This window comes from Schistocerca gregaria, chromosome 11, assembly GCF_023897955.1.
Source record: "Schistocerca gregaria isolate iqSchGreg1 chromosome 11, iqSchGreg1.2, whole genome shotgun sequence".
Classification (NCBI taxonomy): domain Eukaryota; kingdom Metazoa; phylum Arthropoda; class Insecta; order Orthoptera; family Acrididae; genus Schistocerca; species Schistocerca gregaria.
The window spans coordinates 82,006,740-82,033,406 of NC_064930.1; the positions used below are offsets into that span (position 1 = coordinate 82,006,740).

General features: G+C 39.2%; 1 protein-coding gene across 1 annotated transcript in view; it reads left to right on the forward strand.

Annotated features, from left to right (window-relative positions):
* LOC126295329 (uncharacterized) overlaps positions 1 to 26,667 on the forward strand; it is an 84,284-nt gene that overhangs the window by 37,317 nt on the left and 20,300 nt on the right. Inside the window, exon 5 of the mRNA XM_049987796.1 lies at positions 21,915 to 22,016. Coding sequence (XP_049843753.1) covers positions 21,915 to 22,016 — 102 coding nt within the window. The remainder of the gene's footprint in view (positions 1 to 21,914; positions 22,017 to 26,667) is intronic.

Below are 26,667 nucleotides of genomic sequence, written 5' to 3' on the forward strand. Positions count from 1 at the left end.
AAATCCTGTTAATTGGAATTAGACTTGCTGGTAGAAGTAAATCTGAAGGAGGAATCATTTTTTTAAATCCCCTATCTCGGTCAAGTATCTCAAACCTTTCTTTTGTATTAGGGATGTCCTCGCGTACTGTTCTCGAGTTTGTACGTACAGCTTTAAAATGTTCGTCAATTTCACTGTGAACTAAATCACGCTGATCATTTATTTCCTTTTCAAGCTCCTGGGGTAAATTGATGATTTTCATTTTCCAAGATAAAAACTCTGTTTCTGTGTGTTTATATTAGACTTAATATTTCATCTTGTTATACTAGCCCACCTTGTTGCCGTAGCAGGAGGAGAGGTGATACTCCTACACAATGTGTTCCAGGCGGGAGGTAGGAGGTGGTGATCAGCTTACTGGTAGGCTTGAGTGAAATAAAATAGCTCTCGTGGACTAAACACTACTCTGCAGGTAACAACTGTAGTTGTAAATTGGAGCTAGCTCCAGCTGAGGTTCATTACCTTTGACAGTCAAATATGTAAGGGTCTGTCAGGAAAATATAGCATTCTGCCCAGAAAGCCAGTTAAATGCTACAGCCAATTAGAAGATAGCAATGAATTGGAGTGTTTTCAATTGCTCCAATGCACACAGTCTCACAAAAGAAGATTCAATGTGAACAAATAAATTATATAGCAGGACACAACATAAACTCACTACTTAAAACTAGAAAACTCAAGAAACAAAATTTTAACAGCAGGACTCCAAGAAATGAGAAACACAATAGAGGACCCATTTGAATCCTGAGGGTGTAGGATTTATAACGGGAAACCAGGCCAGAGAGTTATGAGCAATTTTTAACAGTCTTTATAGCGAATATTACAATAATAGATTCACTGTCTGATTTTCAAATAGTACCACCAAGTATTGCAACTCTGCCATTTAAAACAATGAATAAAACCTGCACAATTATAACAAAAACATATTTTGGGATTCTCTCAAAGTGTGAACAGAATAAACAAATCAAAAACAAACAAAAAGTACAAATCTTCTTAAGAGACTTCAATGCCCAGCTGAGAAAAGGAAATATAAGATATAATTGGAAAATGGAGTCTACATAACTTTACAAGCAGGAATGGTAAAATACTTGTAGAACCCCACAAAGAACACAACTTTATATTCAAATCAACATACTTAAAGAGGTAGCTAAATATACTGAAAACTAGAAAACACTCTGACTGGGGGAATGGGGAGTGGTAGCAGTGGTACCTAGCCTGTGTAGACAAAAATTTTCTTAGGAAAATCCACACTGTTAAAATATTAAGAGGAGTAGACAGGTTAGTGCCACTACTTACTTAAAATGTAACTGATGATTTAGAACAACTAGAAACATTAAGAAACAACTTGAGAATCTAGCTTCCTTGAACTCTCAAAAAAAAAAAAAAAAAAAAAAAAAAGCCATGCTTGGCGGGCTCCATGAAGAAAGACACTAAGTGTTGTTAAAGTTTAAAACCTGCAAAACAGAAGAAAATGTCCTAACCTCAAAAATGAAAGCAAAACATTCACACAAAATATAGGAGAATTGAGAGAGGATTCCATAAAGACATAATAAACTCTATAGAAGATAATTACCACAAACCCAATTTCAGGAACTAGTACAAAATCTTTGGGAAATAACTACTACAGTATGAGCCGCCCTATGCTAACACTGAAAGATGATGATGGAAGAAAGGCAAACAGTAATGAAGAAAATGCTGAAATCATGGCAAAAGCATTTAATAAAGTTTTTAATTGTGAAGAATCCAAAAGACTCTTACTGATTGACATACACCCAAATTAAAACCATACTTAGCAAATTTGATCCCTCCCCTTCCCAAGAAGCAGAAAGTCTCTTCAAGTGAGGAAAAAATTATAAGGCATGTGGAGATCAGGTTTTTGTTGAAATGTGAAAATATTCAAGTGACGCAATCAAGACCTGCATACACGAGGCTCTAACAAAAATTTGGATAACAGAACAATTCCCTGAACATTGGACCACAGCCATCATCCGACCACTACTAAATAAGGAGGTAAGAGCAATCTGGACAACTACATGGGAATTCCTACTAGACTGCACATACAAGATTTTGCCCAAGACGCTATATGGAAGAATCGTGGAACAACTAGAACAAGAGTTAAGGGAATACCAAGGAGGTTTCGGACAATGGGGAAGCTGAGCAGAGCAGATCATTAGTTTAGAATTGATTACCATATTTACTCGAATCTAAGCCGCACTTTTTTCCGGTTTTTGTAATCCATGAAACCGCCTGTGGCTTATAATAGAGTACAAAGTAAGTCGAAGTTCTGAAAAATGTTGGTAGGTGCCGCAACAACTAACTTCTGTCTTGAATATTTGTAGCACTTATGTTAGACTGTGGTGCTACGCAGGCATGCTTTGCAGGCACAAAGATAAATACTGTCGCCAAAACCTCTGCGTCAGACGAGCTTTTTCTCTGCCCCGAGTTTCGACCACTGCATTTTCATACATTATCCAACGAAGTAAATATAAATTCCGTATTTTTCATCTTCGAATGTAGCAGCATTTCAATGTACTATGAAAATCCGACTGGCAAGACTGTTCGGGATGTTTGTCAATATGGCCAACTCAGCGTTCTGAATTTTTTTCCTACCTGTGAGAAGAGATGGTTGCTAATAGGTACTTTTATGAATTGTGAATCACATGGAGTATTCTCTTCACGATAAGAATAATACGAATATAAACATTTTGCCATGTATTCTTTCGTGTTTGCTGCTATATCATTTAAATCCTGTCTGCCTAATAAACTACGAAACTAGTGAGACAACGGTAAACTTAAAAAAATATACATATCATGACATGTTTATATTCGTATTATTCTTATTCCTAATAGCGATACAGTCAGAAATGTAGCACAGCAATTGACTAGATTTTTAAATCTAAGATAACTAATTTATGTGCAGAATGTAATGTACTAAAGAGGTGCCTGCAAAGATTTTCAAACGGAGAAAATTTTTCGCTAAACTCTCGTTCACTACATCTTCTATCATACGTAGTCTATTATTTGGTTATTGTTGATCATTATCAAAGAAAGCACCAGTGTAAGTAACAAAAAATAGCAATCTGTTGCCATTGTTTAGCTAATGAGACGATTCCTCTCTCTTTGTTTTAAATTGTGAGCGGCGGTAGCGCGCCCAAAAGCAAGCCATGCCGCGAGCGGCCACAGGCCGTAAACACGCACTATCAGAATGAGACGAACAATGCACGACACAGTACAGTAATGCATTTTCAGCCAAGAGTGACGTAAACACCTACAGCAAAGAAAACTGCACTTATCAGATCAAAGAAAAATAAGCAATCAATTGAAACCGGGTGAAGCACGTGGAAAAAGAAGGGTACCCGTATAAATACGGACAGAGCGCCTGAGGCATAGCAATGGCTACCTGTTAAAGCTTAACTGCTAAGCTTACGATTCGAACCAAACTACTGCAGCTGTATCGTCATTCACTCGACCTAAATTGTCTCATATTACAATGGACCAACTTTGTTTCGATTTGGAGGTGTGGCCTAAAACTTTTCTCTCCCCTTGAATGTAGAGTCTCAATTCAGGTGCGGCTTAGATTCAGGAAATTGTTTTTCTCGATTTCGAGTCTCAATTTTCAGGTGCAACTTAGATTCGAGTGCGTCTTAGATTCGAGTAAATATGGTATGGCATACCACAGGGAATGGAACAAACTTTTGGCCATAACATGTGTAGATTTAAGAAACCATAGGCCTGTTTCCATGAACTGTAATACTAAAAACTTTTAGGTGTCTGGGATTTCATCCAAAACGAATTAAATTAATAGAACTTACCAAATTAAAGTAAACTTTAGTGGAGAAATTTCTGAACCATTACTTGTAAAAACAGGCTTAAGACATGGTGACTATCACCATTACTGTTCAACTGCGCACTGGAATACATAATGAGACAATGCTATAAGGCTAACCTAAAGAAAGGACATAAGAATTGGAAGTGCTTGGGATTTCTTCACAAACTTCCTCTTCTAGCCAACAATGTTCAAGAAACTGAGCAAGTTAAATCACTACAAGAAGTAGCACAGATGATTAGCCTCAGAATATCATTTGAAAAAACAGATTATCTGACAGACATACCATTTGTAAACAAAATTTCAATAAGAGAACAAGAAATCAAAATTGTTGATAAATTTAAATATTTAGGTGAAATTGTAGCTTACAATCTAATTAAGATACCATCATGGCATAATAAAATATTAACAAAACTGAACAGAGAAAATTACATTACCATAAACACATACACCAAAGAAAGCCTCTCCATAGATACAAAATGAAAACATTATAAAACAGTTACACAACCATAAATAACTTATGCAGCTAAAACTAACTTGGAAACAACCAGTACAGCATAAATTAACAAAATATTTAAGGTAGAAAGAAGAATAATTAGAACATGCAAAAATAAAAAAAATATTAAGTAAATGGGCATTGGAGAATAGCTTCAAATGAAACAGTATACAAGAAAATTGAACCAGTAATGAGCACAATCAGGAAGAAACGTTTCTCTTTTTTGGACATCTGATGAGAAAATCAGAAAATATATCCAAAAGAACAGATACCATCTTCATATAGTTAAGGCTAACCAGCCAATGACCTCCGCCTGTGCAGATGCACACGCATTGCCCGAACTCGTACGGGACTCGGTTAGATTGCCTGCTTTGCGTAATGAGTGTAATGGGCAGAACACTAGGAATGTAGTATGTGGACAATAAGTTGAGAATGTGGGTCTCACAGGGGGCGTGCCAGAGATAAGTCCCTCCAGTTACATTATCCTCTGTGTCCTCGATGGCTCAGAGGGATAGGGTGTCTTGCCATGTAAGCAGGAGATCCCACGTTTGAGTCTCGGTCAGGGTACACATTTTCAACTGTCCCCGTTGATGTATATCAATGCACAGCTAAGGCTCTTGTGTTAATTGTAATTTTATTCCAATCTTATCCTCAAAATCCCGATGTGAGCGCTACATAGGTGATAGTACTGTAGTGTCTTACTAATTTGTAGCTGAGTGGTCAGAATGACGGAATGTTAATCCTAATAGCCCGAGTTCAATTCCCGGCTGGGTGTTGTGTTGTCTCATCATCATCATATCCCCATTGACACACATCAACTCAAAAGACTTACACCAGGTGAACGGTCTGCCTGACATGAGGCCCTAGCCACACGGCATTTCTTTTAGCTGCAGATAAAATTAAAATCAAAACATAGTGTAACTGTCACAGAACAAATTTATGATAGTTCCATATTTATACATTGAATAACTGTTGTAGCGAGTTGAATGGAGTGTAAGCTTGTGCATGTGTCCTATGGCAGGACGTGGCAACTGCTCTGTTCCTATCCGTGCTCCTTCCGAACTATCAGTCCTAAAGTAATTTTGAACAGACTGTGCTGCCTAAGTAACTCAATCAAATGGAACCACTTCATATTACTAAATGCAATTTTCTTACATCACTTATAAATCCAAGGAGTGAGTAGTTCTCCTCAATATAAAGGTTATGTTTTAAGTTTTTGCAAATGACCACCCGATAATGATATTTGAGACGTGAAGTCCAGATCGTAATATTGACAATATTATGAAGGATAGATGGCTACTCACCAGAAAGCTTGACATGTTGAATTACAGGCAGGCTCAAAAGAAAACTTAGCTTTCAGCCAAAGCCTTTTTCAGAAAAGAAGACACGTATTGTCATAGGCAAGTACATCTACATTATTACTCCGAAAGCCACCCAACGGTGTGTGGCGGGGGGCACTTTACGTGCCACTGTCACTACCTCCCTTTCCCGTTCCAGTCGCATACAGTTCACGGGAAGAACGACTGCTGGAAAGCCTCTGTGCGCGCTCGAATTTCTCTAATTTTACATTCGTGGTCTCCTCGGGAGGTATAAGTACAGGGAAGCAATATATTCGATACCTCATCCAGAAACGCACCGTCTCGAAATCTGGACAGCAAGCTACACCGCAATGCAGAGCACCTCTCTTGCAGAGTCTGCCACTCGAGTTCGCTAATTATCTCTGCAACACTATCACGTTTACCAAATAACCCTGTGACGAAACGCGCTGCTCTTCTTTGGATCTTCTCTATCTCCTCTGTCAACCCGACGTGGTTGAGCAATACTCAAGTATAGGTCGAACGAGTGTTTTGTAAGCCACCTCCTTTGTTGATGGACTACATTTTTTAAGGACTTTCCCAATGAAGCTCAACCTGGCACCTGCCTTTCCAACAATTAATTTTATATGATCATTCCACTTCAAATCGCTCCGCACGCACACTCCCAGATATTTTACAGAAGTAACTGGTACCAGTGTTTGTTCCGCTATCATATAATCGTACAATAAAGGATCCTTCTTTTTATGTATTCGCAATACATTACAATTGTCTATGTTAAGGGTCAGTTGCCACTTCCTGCACCAAGTGCCTATCCGCTGCAGATCTTCCTGCATTTCGCTGCAATTTTCTAATGCTGCAACTTCTCTGTATACTACAGCATCATCTGCGAAAAGCCTCATGGAACTTCCGACACTATCTACTAGGTCATTACTTTAACCTCTGTAGACGTCTCTCCATTGAGAACAACATGCTGTGTTCTGTTTGCTAAAAGCTCTTCAATCCAGCCACACAGCTGGTCTGATATTCCGTAGGCTCTTTCTTTATCAGGTGACAGTGTGGAACTGTATCGAACGCCTTCTGGAAGTCGAGGAAAATGGCATCTACCTGGGAGCCTGTGTCTAACATTTTCTGGGTCTCACGAACAAATAAAGCGAGTTGGGCCTCACACGATCGCTGTTTCTGGAATCCGTGTTGATTCCCACAGAGTAGATTCTTGGTTTCGAGAAATGACATGATACACGAGCAAAAAACATGTTCTAAAATTCTACAACAGATTGATGTCAGAGATGTAGGTCTATAGTTTTGTGCATCTGCTTGACGACCCTTCTTGAAGACGGGGCTACCTGTGCTCTTTTTCAATTATTTGGAACCTTCTGTTCCTCTAGAGACTTGCGGTACACGGCTGTTAGAAGGGGGGGTAAGTTCTTTCGTGTACTCTGTGTAGAATCGAATTGGCATCCCCTCAGGTCCAGTGGACTTTCCTCTGTTGAGTGATTTCAGTTACTTGAACCTCACACACACATGACCACTGTTTCCGGCCAGGACCTCCAGAGCGACCAGAGACGCGCGAGTTGTACTTTCTTGTGTCATTGTGTGTGACTATTGTTTTGTCGCTTCTTTCTACTTTGGCAATTGGTCACCTGCAAAAAATACTGTTTACAATTGGTTCGAGGCGTATCGTACACCGTGAAAGGAACTGATGATGCTTTCATACAAAAAAATGCACTGACTGCAATCATCATCATCTCAAGAAGCAGTGAGTCTTTTCAAAATCATCATTTACAGTAGCACAAGGTATTGTAAAATTTTCCCAAAATTAGTTAAACTTGTGAAAAACAGTATAAATGTTAAAGGTGAATATTTTGAAAAAATAGAATGATTTGTACCAAAAAATTTTTGTCTTTAATTTCTTTAGTAAAGAAATTTGAAGGGTTACCATTCAATTTTTGTGTTCCACCACTTCAGTTACATGATCACCTTCATTGCAATACCGATTCAAGTTGTCATGACATATTCATTGTCCCCTGTGTACAAGGTGTGTGAGAAAAGTAATGTGACTGATTTTTTGTCTACCGAAGTGTTTACTTTTTTCAAACAACAATATTGTCTCCTTCAAAGTTGTTCCCTTCAGCAGCTATACACTGGCAGAGTTGGTGTTCCTAGTCTTGGTATCAGTGCTGAAAGGCTTCAACTGGTGGGGACTTTAACCTTTTGAGTGTTCTACAGAGTCCTTTTAAGACATTTTTCAATTTCAGGAAAAGAATATAAAAAGTCACAATGACTCAATCAGCTGGATTGGGGGAGGGGGAGACTGCCTTTTCAAGGCACAAATTCCATTATGGATGTGACTGTGACAATGTGTTGTCAGATACATTGTCCACTTGTCTGCAGTGTCAAAATGTGATTCGCAGTGATAGTGTCGAACAGGTCACCCGTCATCCTTGTTGTTAAACATCAGTCTAATCTCACAAAAGCATGCACTCGTTCAACGTTTTCATCACTTTTTGATGTGAAGACCTCCCTGACTCAGGTTCATCTTCAGTGTGTTCTCAGCCTTCCAAAAACGATTTGTGCTGGCAAAAGACTTACACTCTTGATAAGGAATGCTTCCCGCAGGCCTGTTTCAACTGTTCAAAGATCACACTTACAGATACCCCAAGTTTGACAGAAAACTGATGGCATAATGAAACTTCCTGGCAGATTAAAACTGTGTGCCCGACCGAGTCCTGAACTCGGGACCTTTGCCTTTCGCGGGCGAGTGCTCTACCATCTGAGCTACCGAAGCATGACTCATGCCCGGTACTCACAGCTTTACTTCAGCCAGTATCTTGTCTCCTGCCTTCCAAACTTTACAGAAGCTCTCCGCAATATCCTTTCTTTCAGGAGTGCTAGTTCTGCATGGTTCGCAGGAGAGCTTCTGTAAAGTTTGGAAGGTAGGAGACAAGATACTAGCAGAAGTAAAGCTGTGAGTACCGGGCGTGAGTCGTGCTTCGGTAGCTCAGGTGGTAGAGCACTTGCCTGCGAAAGGCAAAGGTCCTGAGTTTGAGTCTCGGTCGGGCACACAGTTTTAATCTGCCAGGAAGTTTCATATCAGCGCACACTCCGCTGCAGAATGAAAACCTCATTCTGATGGCATAATGTTGGTCTAAACTCCAGTATCCCTTATCCATAACAGACAATAAAAACAAAACTTCACTGATAGTGCTCTCAAGAATCACATGATGATGGCTATTGAAACCCCAGCTGATCTTCTGGAAGGGATGAACAAACTGTTTTACACAAGCAGCACGGCACAGCGTTGCCAGATCACTCACATTGTTGTCAGTCTGCAATCTTCTTCATTGTGTACTGAATGAGGAGATCGTTGTGGTGTGGATGTTCACTTCAAAACTCTACTTTTCAGCCCCCTAGGAGGCTCACAGTTCTTCAGTATCGTATCGTATTTACTCGAATCTAAGCCACACCTGAAATTTGAGACTCGAAATTCAAGGGGAGAGAAAAGTTTTAGGCAGCACCTCCAAATCGAAACAAAGTTGGTCCATTGTAATATGAGACACAATTTATGACAAATGAACGATGATACAGCTACAGCAGTTTGGTTTGAGTCGTAAGCTTAGCAGTTAAGCTTTAAGAGGTAGCCATTGCCATGCGTCAGGCACGCTGTCCGTATTTATAAGGGTACGCTTTCTTTTACACGTGCTTTGTCTGGTTTGAATTGATTGCTTATTTTTCTTTGATCTGATAAGTGCCGTTCATTTTGTTATAGGTATTTACATCAGTTCAAGCTGAAAATGCATTACTGTACTGTGTCATGCATTGTTTGCCGCATTCTGATAATGAGTATTTATGGCTTGTCGCCGCTCACGGTATGGCTTGCCTTTGTGCACGCTACCACCGCTTACAATTTTTTTTAAAAAAAAAAGAAGAAGAAGAAGAAGAGAGGAATCATCTCATTAGTGAAACAATGGCAAGAGACTGCTATTTGTTGTTACTTACACTGCTGCTTACTTTGATAATGATCAACAAGAACCAAATAATAGACTGTGTATGATAGATGTTCCGAACGAGAGTTTAAGGAAAATTTTTCTCCGTTTGAAAATCTTTGCAGATGCCTCTTTAGTACCTTACATTGTGCACAGAAATTAGTCATCTTAGATTTAAAATCTAGTCAATTGCCATGCTTCATTTCTGACTGTGTCACTATTAGGCATAAGAATAATACGAATATAAACATGACATGATAAGTATATTCTTCCGCATTTGCTGTTGTCTCACTCTAGTTTCATATTTTATTAGGCATGCAGGATTTAAATGAAATAGCACCAAACACAAAATAATAAATGGCAAAATGTTTATATTCGTATTATTCTTATCGTGAAGAGAATACTGCATGTGATTCACAATTCATAAAAGTTCCTATTGGTAACCATCTCTTCTCACAAGTAGGAAAAAATTCAGAACATAGAGTTGGCCATATTGACAAACATCCCAAACAGTCTCGCCAGTTGGATTTTCGTGTTGTTGTTGTTGTTGTTGTTGTTGTTGTCTTCAGCCCTGAGACTGGTTTGATGCAGCTCTCCATGCTACTCTATCCTGTGCAAGCATCTTCATCTCCCAGTACCTACTGCAACATACATCCTTCTGAATCTGCTTAGTGTATTCATCTCTTGGTCTCCCTCTACGATTTTTACCCTCCACGCTGCCCTCCAATACCAAATTGGTGATCCCTCTATGTCTCAGAACATGTCCTACCAACTGATCCCTTCTTCTAATCAAGTTGTGCCACAACCTCCTCTTCTCCCCAGTTCTATTCAATACCTCCTCATTAGTTATGTAATCTACCCCTCTAATCTTCAGCACTCTTCTGTAGCACCACATTTCAAAAGCTTCTATTTTCTTCTTGTCCATACTATTTATCGTCCATATTTCACTTCCATACATGGCTACACTCCATACAAATACTTTCAGAAACGACTTCCTGACCCTTAAATCTATACGCGATGTTAACAAATTTCTCTTCTTCAGAAACGCTTTCCTTGCCATTGCCAGTCTACATTTTATATCCTCTCTACTTCGACTATCATCAGTTATTTTGCTCCCCAAATAGCAAAACTCCTTTACTACTTTAAGTGTCTCATTTCCTAATCTAATTCCCTCAGCATAACCCGACTTAATTCAACTACATTCCATTATCCTCATTTTGCTTTTGTTGATGTTCATCTTATACCCTCCTTTCAAGGCACTGTCCATTCCATTCAACTGCTCTTCCAAGTCCTATGCTGTGTCTGACAGAATTACAATGTCATCGGCATACCTCAAAGTTTTTATTTCTTGTCCATGGATTTTAATACCAATTTCCGAATTTTTCTTTTTGTCTCCTTCACTGCTTGCTCAATATACAGATTGAATAACATCAGGGAGAGGCTACAACCCTGTCTCACTCCCTTCCCAGCCAGTGCTTCCCTTTCGTGTCCCTCGACTGTAACTGCCATTTGGTTTCTGTACAAATTGTAAATAGCCTTTCTTCTTGAAGTCTGAGGGTATTTCGCCTGTCTCATACATCTTGCTCACCAGATGGTAGAGTTTTGTCAGGACTGGCTCTCCCAAGGCTGTCAGTAGTTCCAATGGAATGTTGTCTACTCCCGGGGCCTTGTTTCGACTCAGGTCTTTCAGTGCTCTGTCAAACTCGTCACGCAGTATCGTATCTCACATTTCATCTTCTTCTACATCCTCTTCCATTTCCATAATATAGTCCTCAAGTACATAGCCCTTGTATAGACCCTCTGTATACTCCTTCCACCTTTCTGCCTTCCCTTCTTTGCTGAGAACTGGGTTTCCATCTGAGCTCTTGATATTCATACACGTGGTTCTCTTCTCTCCAAAGGTCTCTTTAATTTTTCTGTAGACAGTATCTATCTTACCCCTAGTGAGACAAGCCTCTACATCCTTACATTTGTCCTCTAGCCATCCCTGCTTAGCTTTTGCACCTTCAGTCGATCTCATTTTTGAGAAGTTTGTATTCCTTTTTGCCTACTTTATTTACTGCATTTTTAAAATTTCTCCTTTCATCAATTAAGTTCAATATTTCTTCTGTTACTCAAGGATTTCTAGCAGCCCTCGTCTTTTTACCTACTGTATCCTCTGCTGCCTTCACTACTACATCCCTCAAAGCTACCTATTCTTCTTCTACTGTATTTCTTTCCCCCATTCCTGTCAATTGTTCCGTTATGCTCTCCTTGAAACTCTGTACGACCTCTTTTTCTTTCAGTCTATCCAGGTCCCATCTCCTTAAATTCCCACCTTTTTGCAATTTCTTCAGTTTTAATCTACAGCTCATAACCAATAGATTGTGGTCAGAGTCCACATCTGCCCCTGGAAATGACCTACAATTTAAAACCTGGTTCCTAAATCTCTCTCTTACCATTATATAATCTATCTGATACCTTTTAGTATCTCCAGTGTTCTTTCATGTATACAACCTTCTTTTATGATTCTTGAATCAAGTGTTAGCTACAATTAAGTTGTGCTCTGTGCAAAATTCTACCAGGAGGCTTCCTCTTTCATTTCTTTCGCCCAATCCATATTCACCTACTACCTTTCCTTCTCTCCCTTTTCCTACTATCGAATTCCAGTCACCCATGATTATTAAATTTTCGTCTCCCTTCACTATGTGAATAATTTCTTTTATTTCATTATACATTTCTTCAATTTCTTCGTCATCTGCAGAGCTAGTCGGCATATAAACTTGTACTACTGTAGTAGGTGTTGGCTTCATGTCTATCTTGGCCACAATAATGCGTTCACTATGCTGTTTGTAGTAGCTTATCTGCACTCCTATTTTTTTTATTCATTATTAAACCTACTCCTGCATTACCCCTATTCGATTTTGTATTTATAACCCTGTATTCGCCTGACCAAAAGTCTTGTTCCTCCTGCCACCGAACTTCACTAATTCCCACTATATCTAACTTTAACCTATCCATTTCCCTTTTTAAATTTTCTAACCTACCTGCCCTATTAAGGGATCTGACATTCCATGCTTCGACGCGTAGAACGCCAGTTTTCTTTCTCCAGATAGTGATGTCCTTTTGAGTAGTCCCCGCCCGGAGATCCTAATGGGGGACTATTTTACCTTTGGAATATTTTACCCAAGAGGACGCCATCATCATTTAACCATACAGTAAAGCTGCATGCCCTCGGGAAAAATTTTCGTAGTACATTGAAATGCTGCTACATTCGAAGATGAACAATACAGAATTTGTATTTACTTTGTTGGATAATGTATGAAAATGCAGTGGTCAAAACTCAGGGAAGAGAAAAAAGCTCGTCTTCCACCTTTTTAATTTTTTTTACTGAAGCAGAGATTTTGGCGGCAGTATTTATCTTTGTGCCTGCAAATCGTGCCTGTGTAACGCTACATATATTCGACAGCAGAAATTAGTTGTGGCGGTACCTACCAACATTTTTCAGAACTTCCACTTACTTTGCACTCGATTCTAAGCTGCAGGTGGTTTTTTGGATTTCAAAAACCGGAAAAAAAAGTGCAGCTTAGATTCGAGCAAATACGGTACATCCCTGGCCACCACGGGGCCCTAGTCCGTGTAGCACTTCTTCCCTTTCGTGCTGCAAGTCTCTTGTTTTGGACACTCGTTTTCTTTCCTTCTGCCATTCTACAACTTCACTCTCCCCTTGCTGGGTTGGACTTCTTACTCCTTTTCCATATTTTACAGAAGTGTGGATCCTGCAGGGAAGGTCACCAGGGCTGTGTATGTGCCACCTTTTGTGCCTTTCTCTCATTATGCCCTTTGTTTCTCGGAATTCAGGATGGTAGCCATACCATTGTGGAGGTGTCAAGTACCTGTACTATGGTAGCCCTCTGATCACGCAGAGGCCACACTGTCGGTGCCTAAGGTGGAAACTCCCCATGCAAGGGACATAGGGACTCCATGCAATAGTTAACTGGCCAAATAGCTGTTGCTGTGGCTAGGTGGCACGCTCAGGGAGAGCTCCCATTCGGAGTGGGCGGTATCGCGACAAAAGATTTGCACACGCAACGAATTAAACTTTCTTTCGCTGGTAGCCATGAGTCCCCAGTAGTCCCTTCAGATGGAAAAAATTATTACAATGCAGAAAGCTATTACCCCATGATGTTTCCTTCCATGACTACGTCAGGGGAAGAGAAATGAGCCAGGCTTGTGATTGTGAAACATTCACCCAGTACATTTTATGTACTTGGACGGATGGAGACACTTTCACTGCAACGAAATCATTTTATTTGTCAAAAAAATTAAACACAGATTTCAAGAAGTTGAACCTCTGTGAAAAATGTAAAATGGTCATTATTAATTAGAACGTCCTCTGCTGCCTAGTCTATAGCTCATCAGGCATGTGATCCTCTAGGTGACATACCTGTGACCATTGCCCCACACAAAACTTTGAACACAATCCAAGAAATAGTATTCCACAGAGCTCTTACACTCCAAACAGTTGAGGTGTTTTGGACTAATCTCCCACGATGAAGTGTACATTTTATCAGGGACATACAAAAAGGTTCCACAGATAATAAGGATAATAATCGTATGGGTACAGCTACATCTACACTCTGCAAACCACCGTGAAGTGCATGGCAGAGGGTATGTTACAATGTACCAGTTATGGGTCGTGTGTGTGTGTGTGTGTGTGTGTGTGTGTGTGTGTGTGTGTGTGTGTGTGTGTGTGTGTGTGTGTGTGTGTGTCCCCCCCCCGTTCCATTTACATCTGGAGTGTAGGAAGAATGAGTGTTTGAATGCCTTTGTGTGTGCTGTAATTATTCTAATCCATTCTCACAATCCCTATGTGAGCAATGTGCAGGGGCTGTACATTCCTAGAGTCACAATTTAAAGTCAGTTCTGGAAACTTTGGTAGAAGGTTTTTTCAGGATAGTTTACTGAACTATCAGTTTAATAAATCAAGGTTGCAAAATACTAATGGCAATCCTTTACAGAAGCTGATTTCGGAGAAGATCAATTTGTATGTTGGAGAAATGTAGGAACATGCAATGTAACACTGACCCTATGACTAGGTTAAGGAAAGGCAAACCTACATTTATATAGCATATGTAGATTTAGTGAAAGCCTTAGTGTTGACTGGAATACCCTATTTCAAATTTTTAAGGTGGTTGGGGTAAAATACAGGTAGCAAAAAGGCTATTCACAATTTGTTCAGAAACCAGACGGCAATTGTAAGAGTTGGTGTGTATGTAAGGGAAGCATCGGTTGAGAAGGGAGTGAGACAGGGTTGTAACCTATCCCCTATGACATTCAATCTGTGTATTGAGCAAGCAGTGAAGGAAAGAAAAGAAAAATTTAAAGTAGGAATTAAAGTCCAGGGGTAAGAAACAAATACTTTGATATTTACCGATGACATTGTAATTCTGTCAGACAGTAAAGGACTTGGAAGAGCAGTTGAACAGATGGGCAGTGTCTTGAAAGGAGGATATAAGTTGAACAGCAACAAAAGCAAAATTAAGATAATAGAATGTAAGTATATCAGGTGATGCTGAGGAAATTAGGTTATGAAATGAGACATTTAAAGTAGTAGATTAGTTTTGTTACTTGGGAAGCAAAATAACTGATGATGGTCCAGTAGGGAGGATATAAAATGCAGACTGACAATGCCAAGAAAAGTGTTTCTGAAGGAGATAAATTAGTTAACATCGACTATAGATTTAAGTGTCAGGAAGTCTTTTCCAAAAGTATTTATATGGAGTGTAGCCATGTAGGAAAGTGAAACATGGATGATAAATAGTTTAGACAAGAAGGGAATAGAAGCATTTGAAATTTGGTGCTACAGAAGGATGCTGAAGATTAGAAGATTAGATAAGTAGATCACGTAAATAATGAGGTACTGAATACAATTGGGGAGAAGAGGAATTAGTGGTACAACCTGACTAGACGAAGGAATCGGTTGGTAGGGCACATTCTGAAGCATCAGGGAATCACAAATTCAGTATTGGAGGGAAGTTACTTGGAGATGAACAGTAACATGGAGAGCTGCATCAAACCAGTGTTTGGACTGAAGACTGCAATAACAGTTTACAGCTATCTTAAAAAGTCTGCCAGTTGAGTTTTTTTCAGCATCACCGACCATGTTGCCCTTCTCTGTATACATTTAATATGCCGTCTTAGTCCTATTTGGTATGGTCCCACACATTTGAGCAATATTCTAGAATGGTCGTATGAGTGATTTGTAGGTACTCCCTTTTGTAGAGTGGTTGCTCTTCTCTATTATTTTACCAATAAACCGAAGTGCACAAGTCTGAGCCTGTGTGATCATTCCACATCATATCGCTACGAAGTGTTATACCCAGGTATTTCTGTAATTCCAACGGTGATGCATTGATATTACAGTCATAGGATACTATGTTTTTTCATTTTGTGTAGTGCACAATTTTACATTTTTGAACATTTGAAAGAAGTTACAATCTTTGCACCGCTTTCACATTGTATCGAGAACTGATGGAACATTCGTACAGCTTCTTTCAGCTAGTACTTCACTATAGATAACTGCATCATCTGCAAAATTCCTGAGTTTCTATTAACATTGTCGGCAAAGTCATTAATACACAAATGAACAGCAAGGGTCAGAACACACTTACCTGGGCCACACGTGAAGTAATTTCTACATGTGACGATGACTCTCCGTACAAGATAACGTGCTGGATACTGCGTACCAAAAAGTCATCAATCCAGTTACAAATGTCACTCAGTACCCCACACGATCATACTTTTGACAATAAGCATAAGTGTGGTACCGTGTCAAATGCTTTTCGGAAACTGAGAAATTCTTCATCTACCTGACCACCTTGATCGTGAGCTTTCGGTATATCGTCTGAGAAAAGTGAGAATTGAGTTTCACACAATCAGTGTTTTTGCAATCTGTGCTGAGTGCCATTGAGGAGTCCATTCTGTTTGAGATACCTCATTATGTTTGACCTCAGAATATGTTCTAAGATGCTACAACAAATCGATGTCAAGATAGCTTCGAAGTTTATGTCCTCCTGGAGAAAGTTAAGTGCACAGGCGTGATGTGAAGCGATAAGTACCACTGCCTATGAGGTGCTTCACATGTTTACACTTTGGGCATCTGTCGTTCCACAGCACAGAAGACCCTCAACGTGGCAGTTGTGTACAGGCACTCCACGAAGGTACGATCGTAATCCCAAAAGTAAGGTCTCCTATTTTTTTATAAGTACAGAACTCTGTGTGTGAGGCAATTGGTCACACTGTTATGAAGAGTGCTTCACATGCTGTGTGTAAATGGGTGCATGCCGCAGTGAGGCACTCAGCCTTGACTTGGCAGCCATCAAGAATGGAGCTCCTGTTGAATGTTACCGCCAAGTGCGAATTGCGCGCAGTTATTTAGTTTTTGAATGCAAAGGGCACTGTGCCAATTGAAATTTGTCGCCAATTGGCGGAAGTGTATGGCGAGTTGTGCACGGATGTCAAAAATTTCGTAAGTGATGTAGAGTGTTTGCAGCTGGTCAGACCGAAATTCACGACGAACAAAGGAGACTATCAATTTCTGAGGAGACAGTGTTGAAGGTTGACCAAAGCATGCATGAAAATTGGTGGATCACCCTGGATGATCTCTGCACGTTGGTTCCTGAGGTTTCCCGAAGCACGTTCACAGAATTTTAATAGAAACTTTGAACTACCAGAAGATGGGTGCCACGCATGCTGACTGAGGACCACATGCGGCAACGAGTCAACGCTTCTCGTGCATTTTGCAGCCGAACAGGACAACTTTCTGGACTCAATTGTAACGGGTGACGAAACCTGGGCATACCATTTTACACCTGAGACCAAGCGACAATCACACCAGTGGCAGAATCCTTCTTCGCCAAAGCCGCGGAAATTCAAACGAACACAGTCTGCCGGTAAAGTCATGACAACCGTTTTTTGGGATCGGAAAGGGGTATTGTTGATTGACTTTCTGTCCACTGTGACCAAAATTAATGCTGACTGTTACTGTGGGCTCTGAAAAAACGAGCAATTCAGAACTGGGGAAGAGGAATGCTGAGCAAGGGCGTACACATTCCCCAGGACAGTGCTTGCCCACACATCGCTCAGCAAACTGTTGTTCTCCTTCAACAGTTTCAGTGGAACATAATCGCCCACCCACCCTATAGTCCTGACTTGGTGCTCAGTTCCCTAGGTTAAAAGAACATTTGGCTGGCAAGCGATTCAGCTCTGATGACGAGGTGAAAGAAGAGGTTCATAAGTTTCTGAACAGCATGTCGGCGAGCTGGTATGACATGGGCATACAAAAACTGCCACGTCTACAAAAATGCATCGACAGAAATGGTGATTATGTCGAAAAATAGCTAAATGAGAAAAAAGACCTTGTTTCACAAAGTGCCTAGCATCCAGCATACGTTGGTCTATTGATTACTCATATGATTTTAAACGCATCCCTGTTGGTTTTTGAACGAATTCTAAGTTGATTTCTGAATGAATCATAAGTTGGTATTTGAATGCGCGCGCCTCATCTCTGGTAGCGGAATACCCGTCGCATCTAGAACTGCGGGTCTATATGAGCTGAGCGAATAAAGTCGAACGGGTGAATGCCAATCGCTTTTTATGTGGTTGATTGGGTTTGCAAATGATCAGCGTTGTTATAATTACTAGAGAATTCCATAGATTTAGACTACCAGAGTGGAAATAAACAACTAACAGGAATACGTATTGTCTTCTCCGTGTGTCCAAGAGAATGAAATTTTGACAGAAAATTTTTGGCCAGACTGCTACACTATTAAGGGCCAGTTATACAGTCCCTGGCTATCAGCCGCTAAAGTTCTACTCTGGGAGTAGTGCGGAAAACGCGCTGTACGAACAGGTAATAACGCCTAACCGGAGAATAAATGCGGGATAACTAAACCGGTGATTGTGGCAGGGTTAGTGAAGCTAACCAGAGAAGTAGTTTTGACACTGGCTGGAATAGTTACAGAATTAGTGATGAGAAGATTGTTTGTTAGACAGAGGAAGGAGAAGAAACAAGGACTCTCACAAATTACAGAGGAATATGACGATTCCAAATTTTTCGATCTCCTGCTTCAGAAGCTAGAAAGTATGAATGAAACGTGAAACTATTTCCTAACATAAAACTTTAGGCCTAATACGTATTTGAAATTGGTACTCCGTGAATTATATTCTGTCGTGTTATAAAAATGACGATTTGTGCCAAAACAGTCTTGTTTATTTGGTGTGTGCAAAAATTGTTGCAATATTAGGCGGGGTTATTACGTTTTATGTAGCAGAGAGTGACAAAACACATGCAATCAAATCAAAAAACAACACCAGTCTTAGGTACTGTTTGTATTAATAATCCCATGCAGTATTAACTGCGAGATTTTTTTAAAGAGGGTCAGGATGTCAAACCGGCCGACTGAGGCAGGAGAGGCACCACATGAGATTTTAATTTCCACTGGCCTGAATATAGTTTGATGGCATCCATTACAATTACACGGTTGAATTCCACAGATTGAAATACAGAGGCGTGCGGTGGAAGAATATTGTGTGAAGAGGCATGGCACTGCACTTCAGCACACTTAAGACCAAATAACATTGTCTTACATTCCCTCGAGCATATATGTTTTATATATCACACTATTCAGAAAGGTGTGCACTACAAAATAAAAATATTTTTGAAAAGTCGATTTTTAAAATTTTTGGTTTCGTTCCTCAAACGCTCGTGGGAGGGGGAGCGCCACTATCTAATATTGCCGCGGTTCGGAAAAATGTAGATCCGGAGCTGATGCACAGATCAGTAGTGGGGAGGTGGTAGACTCCATGTGGCCCGTGTTTATGTTACATGGTTTTGCTGTTTCCTCTTCGTTTGTTGCTCTCACGTCAAGTGAAAACAAAACAGATTTCTGTGGCCGGGAGCTATCAAGTGAAGCAAAATACATTCACATAATTATGGAAGGGTCCTCCGCACCGTCCCCTATGCTCCACGGAGTATGAGACATCATCATCATCTTCTTCATCATCATCAAAAGATGTTATTAGTTTCAGACTTTATTTCGTTTCCACATTTCTGACAGTCAAGCTTTAATCGTCTTGCAGAACAATGAAGTTATTTTTGTCCGTTTTTTAAAGAAATCTGACTTTTTTAATATTTTCCGCTGAGGCAGTTAATTTATTTGAAACGAAGTGTTTAATTCCACACTATTGACTAGTTTCAACTGTTCGCTGTATTTAAAGTTCACGTTTTCATCTTCTAGTACGTATGGCATTATGCCATAATAAAGAACCAAACATGAAACAATACAGTACTGGTACTCCAAGAAAATTTACATCTGAATGTGGACATACGAATGTGCACTTTAAGCCGAATTATGCATTTTAGTACGGGCCACAAAATTACCACGCTCTAGGAGTATCCTCTAATGTCTTGTTTCTTTTATGACATAATGTAAGATGTTTTAATGTTTTAGACGTACGAACATATGAGCTTCCTGCGCTATTGTAGCTGACTACCAAAAAATTCTGCTTCCACCAACATGAACAACGCGTAAGGACTGTGAAGATAAAATATGATAAACAAAGGTTACTATAACTGCAGAATCAAACTGGTTACAAACTTGACGGTTTAACTGTGAATTAGCAAGACAGTGGAGGTCATGGGAGTGAAATTGTTGCGTAACAGCTGTAGCACACATGGTATAAATAGCTTGCTGGTGTTACACAACCGTCACATTGTTTAAACTTTGGTGAAGTTCACAGCGCTCTTCCTGCCATTTTATGGAACAGATTAACATTATGACAAATTATTAGTGTATCTTTTTATTATGCAGAAATAATGATGTGTCAGAGTAATTTTTGTTTAAGGCGTAGCATAATTCGTGTTAGCATAGTTTGCTGTAAATGTGGAACGTTAATGTACTGATAAAACATTATATAAACATTGCTGTGGTCCATCGTGGCTTAACCACTGCTGGTTCCTTCTAATGTGACACACGCAGCATCCCCATCGGCGTAGGGTCCGTGGTGAACAGCTGTGCAGTAGCAGCTACATGTGGGTTTCCTTTACTACAGGTTTCTGAGCCTGATAAGAGTTTCTTTACCCAGGATCCCAAGTCTTATGATACATTCTTGTAAGTGTCAGGTGCCAAAGCTAGATGAGCTCTCTCTTCAAGGTCCTAAGGCTACGTTTACTTCAAGCTATTTGAATTGTTTACCGGTTTCATTAATTTGCTGTAGAATGTCATGAGGAAAAGTGTACTGCTGGCCAAATGATGCCAGTGATGCAATTCTTTGGCAAGTAACTTTGGTAACACAGCACCCAAAAAATTAAACTTTTCAAACGAGGTTACCTCAAATAATGAGGAAAAAAACCTATTCTTTTTATTGGATTCCTTATTTGATTTCATTTTTATAAGAAGTATTTTGTAGAGCTGAATGCTATAAAGATGTCAAAAAAAGTGTACTTGCTTGCAGTTTTTGTGACTCAAGCTTGCTTTGTAGTCATCAGGACTTCTGAGATTATCTTCCACATAGAGTACTGAACAATTGTAGAACATAATAAAAGATGTCAGATTTGAGTTGGCATAGAATTATTTTCAATGCACCTCCACTCTGTCGCTTTTTTAAAGCGCTTATATGCTCACATAGCAAAAGCAAATATAACATCGTAGGTAGTTTAAAACATGGTCTTTCTAATGAAAGTGGGTTAAAAATAGCCATTTTTGGCATTTTTAGAACAATCGTTATCTTTCCCTTCAATTTGTAAACTAGCAGAAAGAACTAGGACAGTGAAATTTTATATTCAGAGACCTTGTGCTGGTAAGTTATTACATTGGAATTTTCATGCTTATTCCACAGTTATTCTTGAAAGCTCTTCGCTTTTATTGTGTGTCAATTTTTCTGGCAGGCTTTCATACTGCTTGAGACAATATGTCCCAAAGTTTCTGAAAACTCATGGGTGCACTGTTGGTTGCTGTGCTATGGCGTCAAAAAATGACCATAATTGTGCAAGTATGTAACTGGCAAAAGTAAAACTTTACCATTATTTGTTGGGAACATATGTAAATGTTCACACAAAATTTCAGCAAAATCCAAGATGGTCATTCAGAACCTTTTTCCGAAATTGGACGATTTGGCATGGAATGGCCCCATAGTTTTTTCTGATTTTAAACTTATCTCTCGCTAGTACTATAGTTCCTACTATATACACAAGTAACAGTGCAAACTACTATTTACAGGTCTCTGATGTGTCTCAGAAAGTTATGGCAGTTGCAAAGAAGCTGACATTTGACGTATCTCCGTCACCGAGGAAAGTGAAAACAGCTGAAGTTATATTGACGGTACGTGAAGCTACTATCTATTTAATTTCCTTGTAGTTTATGACTACATATGTTTCTCTAAACTGCTCCACAGCTGAAAATTTGCAGAACATAAATTACATTCTACATTGTATCACTTGGGCATTTTAGAACAAAGGCTAGGAGAAAGAATGTTGAACAAACACCTTTAAAAAAAAGTGATAGGGTGCACCAATAAGCATTCATGCAGAAAAACTAGATTTAAAAGACATTCAGATGTGAAACAACTAGAGATTTCTAAAATCTTTATATTATCTAGGTTAAACATAAATGTCAGTGTCTGCCAGATTTTGTTTTGTGTTTTCTGTCTCTTGACTATCACGTATCTACACCATAGAAAATATTTAAAGTCTGTCGGATGATATTAGTATTCTGTGAACTTACAGGTGAATTGCTGGGTATCTGTGAAGTGTAGTCAGAATATTTCAGGGCATTGAATTGTATATATCTTCAGGTGAATAATGGACGTACTAATGAAAATTTTAGCAGCTTGTGTGCAGTCTTTTCTGAAGACTGTGGAATATGATGTGCAGGTTTTGTGAATTAAATTGAAACAGTGGGGTCCAGAAGAAATAGACCCTCTTTGATAATTAATATATTTGGAAAAAATGAAATATCGTTGTAGGTTTGGTGTTTTCTCAACACGTTTTCCAGCAGATGACAGTGCAGCAGTGAATGAAGTATGATTGCTATTTGAGTAATTGAAGTATTGAAGTGGTACTGGAAGTATGATAACATGATGTAGGTACAAAGGCAATTGCGTAATGGGTAGAGAACTCAGACACCAACATGTACCACTATTTATCGTATTCAGGATAAATTTGAAGCCAATGGTACTGTTCAGGATGTGCAAAACAGAAGGTCTGGCCGACCACAAACATCACAGAGTCCAGCTTCCAGCACTGCTGTGTTGCAATATTTTGCTAAGTCACTTCAAAAATTTGTGAAGTATGGTACACATGATAGCAGGGTAAGCCAGTCAAGCTTATGACGAATTCTGAAGGCTGCAAAGTGGACAGTGCATATTCCAAGATCGCTGCTGCTTTTGAATGAGGCTGACTCGAATCAGAGGATGGAGTACTGCGAGTGGTTTGAAGGCACGCTTCACTAGGATGAGTGGTTTGCAGGGACGATTATCTGGTCTGACGAAAGCAATTCAACTGAACAGTACTGCAAATTGCCACAACTGCATGTATTGGGCTCTTGAAAATCATGATGTTCACATGGACAAACATGTTAACCAACCAGGTGTTAATGTGTGGTGTGGTCTGTCACTGCATGATTTGATTGGCCCATTCTTCTTTGAAGGTACCGTAATGGGTAAGGTGTATCTTCATATGCTGCAAACGTCGATTTTACGTGCCATCTGAGAGGTCTTTGGAAATGAAACTTTTTACCTACAACAAGATGGTGCTCTGCCTTGCCACCACAGAGATGTCAGAGCCTACTTGGATGAAAGCCTACCAGGTCAATGGATAGGTCGAAGAGGAACAATTGAGTACCCACCACAGTCTCCAGACCTTACATCTCTTGACTTCTGCCTGTGGAGGATGTTCTGTAAGGCTATCTACACTGGCAACACTGACAGCCACAGTACAGTGGCATTGACATTATTTGCCTGCTAATAGTGGTCACTTTGAACACAGAAAATAATCTTTCCCATAGACAAGAGTTGTAGAGGTATGTAATTTTGTTTAATTAATATTGACTATCAGAATGTTTCTACATTTTTCTGGACCCCTCTGTATTTATGCATAATGTTAATGATTTGTATAACTACTATAGACTGAAGTCACAAAAACAGCTGTCTTTTATACCCCTTATGTTTGGCCTGTAAGTGCCCTGTGAGAAGCTATGGTTAGACTTCAGCATACATGCACAATGACAATGATTGGTGACTGTAATATCCACGTATCTGATCAATCTGCCACAACGTGCTCTCACATGCTCATTTTCCACAAACAGCATGAGTTTCTGTAATAATTAATTATCTACAGTATGCTAAAACTGAGTACCTAGTGAAACCAGAAGAAACTTGTATAAATGTGGGCTGCACGGTTGAGTGTATAGTCATTTATTAGTTAACATCAGTTATTGCCATCTTATAGTTGCTGACAAAATCCACGTGTGCAAGTATTTCCTTGTTGAAGTATTTACAGTTCACAGTAATTGTGTGACTCTTTCTATTCATAAGGCTGCACATAAACATCATGTTGTGTAAGAATGTTGTCTCCAAAACAAAATGACTTTAACATTCAGCCACCAAGAAACATTGGCATTTAATGTAGAATTTATCTTAAGATGCATCCACACGATGACTTTTTTCTGTTTGACTTTCTGCGCGTGCTGAAATTTCTGACAATGCAACTATGCATGCCCATTTATCAGTGCATTGTGTCCTTGGTTCAGCGTGAATATTTTGCACTGTTTAGCAGACATAGGCAGCTGTAGCCTGTGTGTTTAGTTCTGTAGTGTGCTGAGGTTATCCTTTGAGGTGATTTGTGTGCAACAATGTCTGTTGATTACAAAGAAAGCGTGCTGAAGTTTATAGATGATTACAGTCAAAAAGAACTAATATGGAATGTCGATCCTGAAGGTTATTTGTATAAAATTTTGATATGTGGTGTCCTGAGTGTCAAGTGTTAGATAAAAAGTCTGTGATCATATCACTGTAAAGAATAAGATAAATTTCAAAGTAGGAAACCAGAGAAGCAGCCACCTACAAATTTATATAAAATACCTTTGAAAACTGTGGATGCATATTCATGCTATGCCAACTGGCGCAGCTGAGGAGCATCATATTTAATCAAAAGAAATTGAAATAAGGGATATTAATGAAGAACAATGAAATTGGAAAACACAACCTCCATTCAAGTGAATTCTGGGGTCTGTCGCATTACCAAATTTGTTGAGTACAATGATGTTGATCTATGTAAAATTTCTTTTGACTGAAGTGGTGTAGACAGGTTTTTGTAATATAAAATACAAATATGTATTGAAAGTCAGTAAACTTCAGAGAGTGACTAAGACCATCCCTTAAGTATTTCTCAGTTTCAGAAATAATCAGCAAAATGCTTATTTTGAAATGTGAAATAAACAGTTCAAACTGGTATGCAATTCTCCAGTTGCTAGCCAATGAAATATTATTGCAAGCCTTATCACTCCAGTTTCCCAAGCAGAATTTGTAAGATCTTACTGTGGCCTCCTCCTGAATTCACAAATGAAATGTCACCATCACTTTCTTATTTCTTGTAACTCTATTGTTTAGATACTGTTCAACTCATTGTCGCCTTATGTTTTCGATTTATTTCAACTTTGCGTCACAGAAAGTGCAACCTAAACTCCCAAGCACGCAAGGGGATGGATAGCAGATTGCTTTGGCAATGCGAGAATATGCATGCATATGTGCATTGTTTCCACTAATTTTTGCGCCTGTGCTTTTCTTCCCACGCGCTTGCGATTGTGCACGAGGAAAAAGGCACCACAATGACATAATCTTTACATTGATCTTCCAAACTAAAGCATAAAGTCCATTCATGTTACTCATATTCGTATCTCAACAGAGCACACATTTATAATAGTTCTATATGATGTCATTTAAGATACCTGCACACATTCAGTACTTGACAACAGTAGTTTCTCAGATATTCATTACACTGAAGCAACTTCTCACACCATAAATAATTTTGTCAATATTGTCAGGCGTCAGTTGGCAACACAATTTAAGAAGGTTGAGAATGATATCTAACACTGAAAACAAAGAATGTGTCACAATTTTATCAACAATAGAAAACAGTGCTAAAAAGGAAATCGGTCTGATAGTGGCTGCAAAAGAGCAACTTGCCGCATGTTAATTTACTGACTGAAATCAAACCATGGGCCCAAAATCTACAGTAAACAATTTTCGGGTGTGTCCTACATTGTACGACAGCTCATAAATGTTGACAAGAGTTAAAAAAGCGAAGCAAAATATATGAATGAAAGAGGCAGTTGCAGTCGACAAGAGAGTAGGAGTAACTTCACAGTTTGAAAATCTGTTACAGAAGCCTGTGGAAGTGTTATACCTGCCGTGCAAAGATAAATTCTGACGTTTAATGTTAAATTTTTTTCTTTGAATTTCGTGAAAATTTGAAAAGACAGAAATACATTTTTTCAGAACTCCCACTATTCATTGGATATTTTTAACATACTTTTTGGATTAGAAATATTTGTTAACACTGCTGTGTAATTAAACAAGAAAATAATGTTTTCAAATTATCAAAGAAATTGATGGCATAGTGAAATCCATCATTGATCACCCTAAAACATTTAAAAATATATTCCTGCATTGGGGTATTAAAATTGTCATGTGTTAAGACTACTTCAGAAACTAAAGTAAGATATACACAAAGACAAACAGGAAACATAAATGGTGCACCAATACAGTGTGGCTGGTTAATGAAATATTGTTAACATTTCAGTGGAGAATATTCTCAGACCATCAATACTTTGAAACTTCCTGGCAGATTAAAACTGTGTGCCGGACTGAGACTCGAATTCAGGACCTTTGCCTTTTGCGGGCAAGTGCTCTACCATCTGAGCTACCCTAGCACGACTCACACCCCATCCCAACAGCTTCACTTCTGCCCGTACC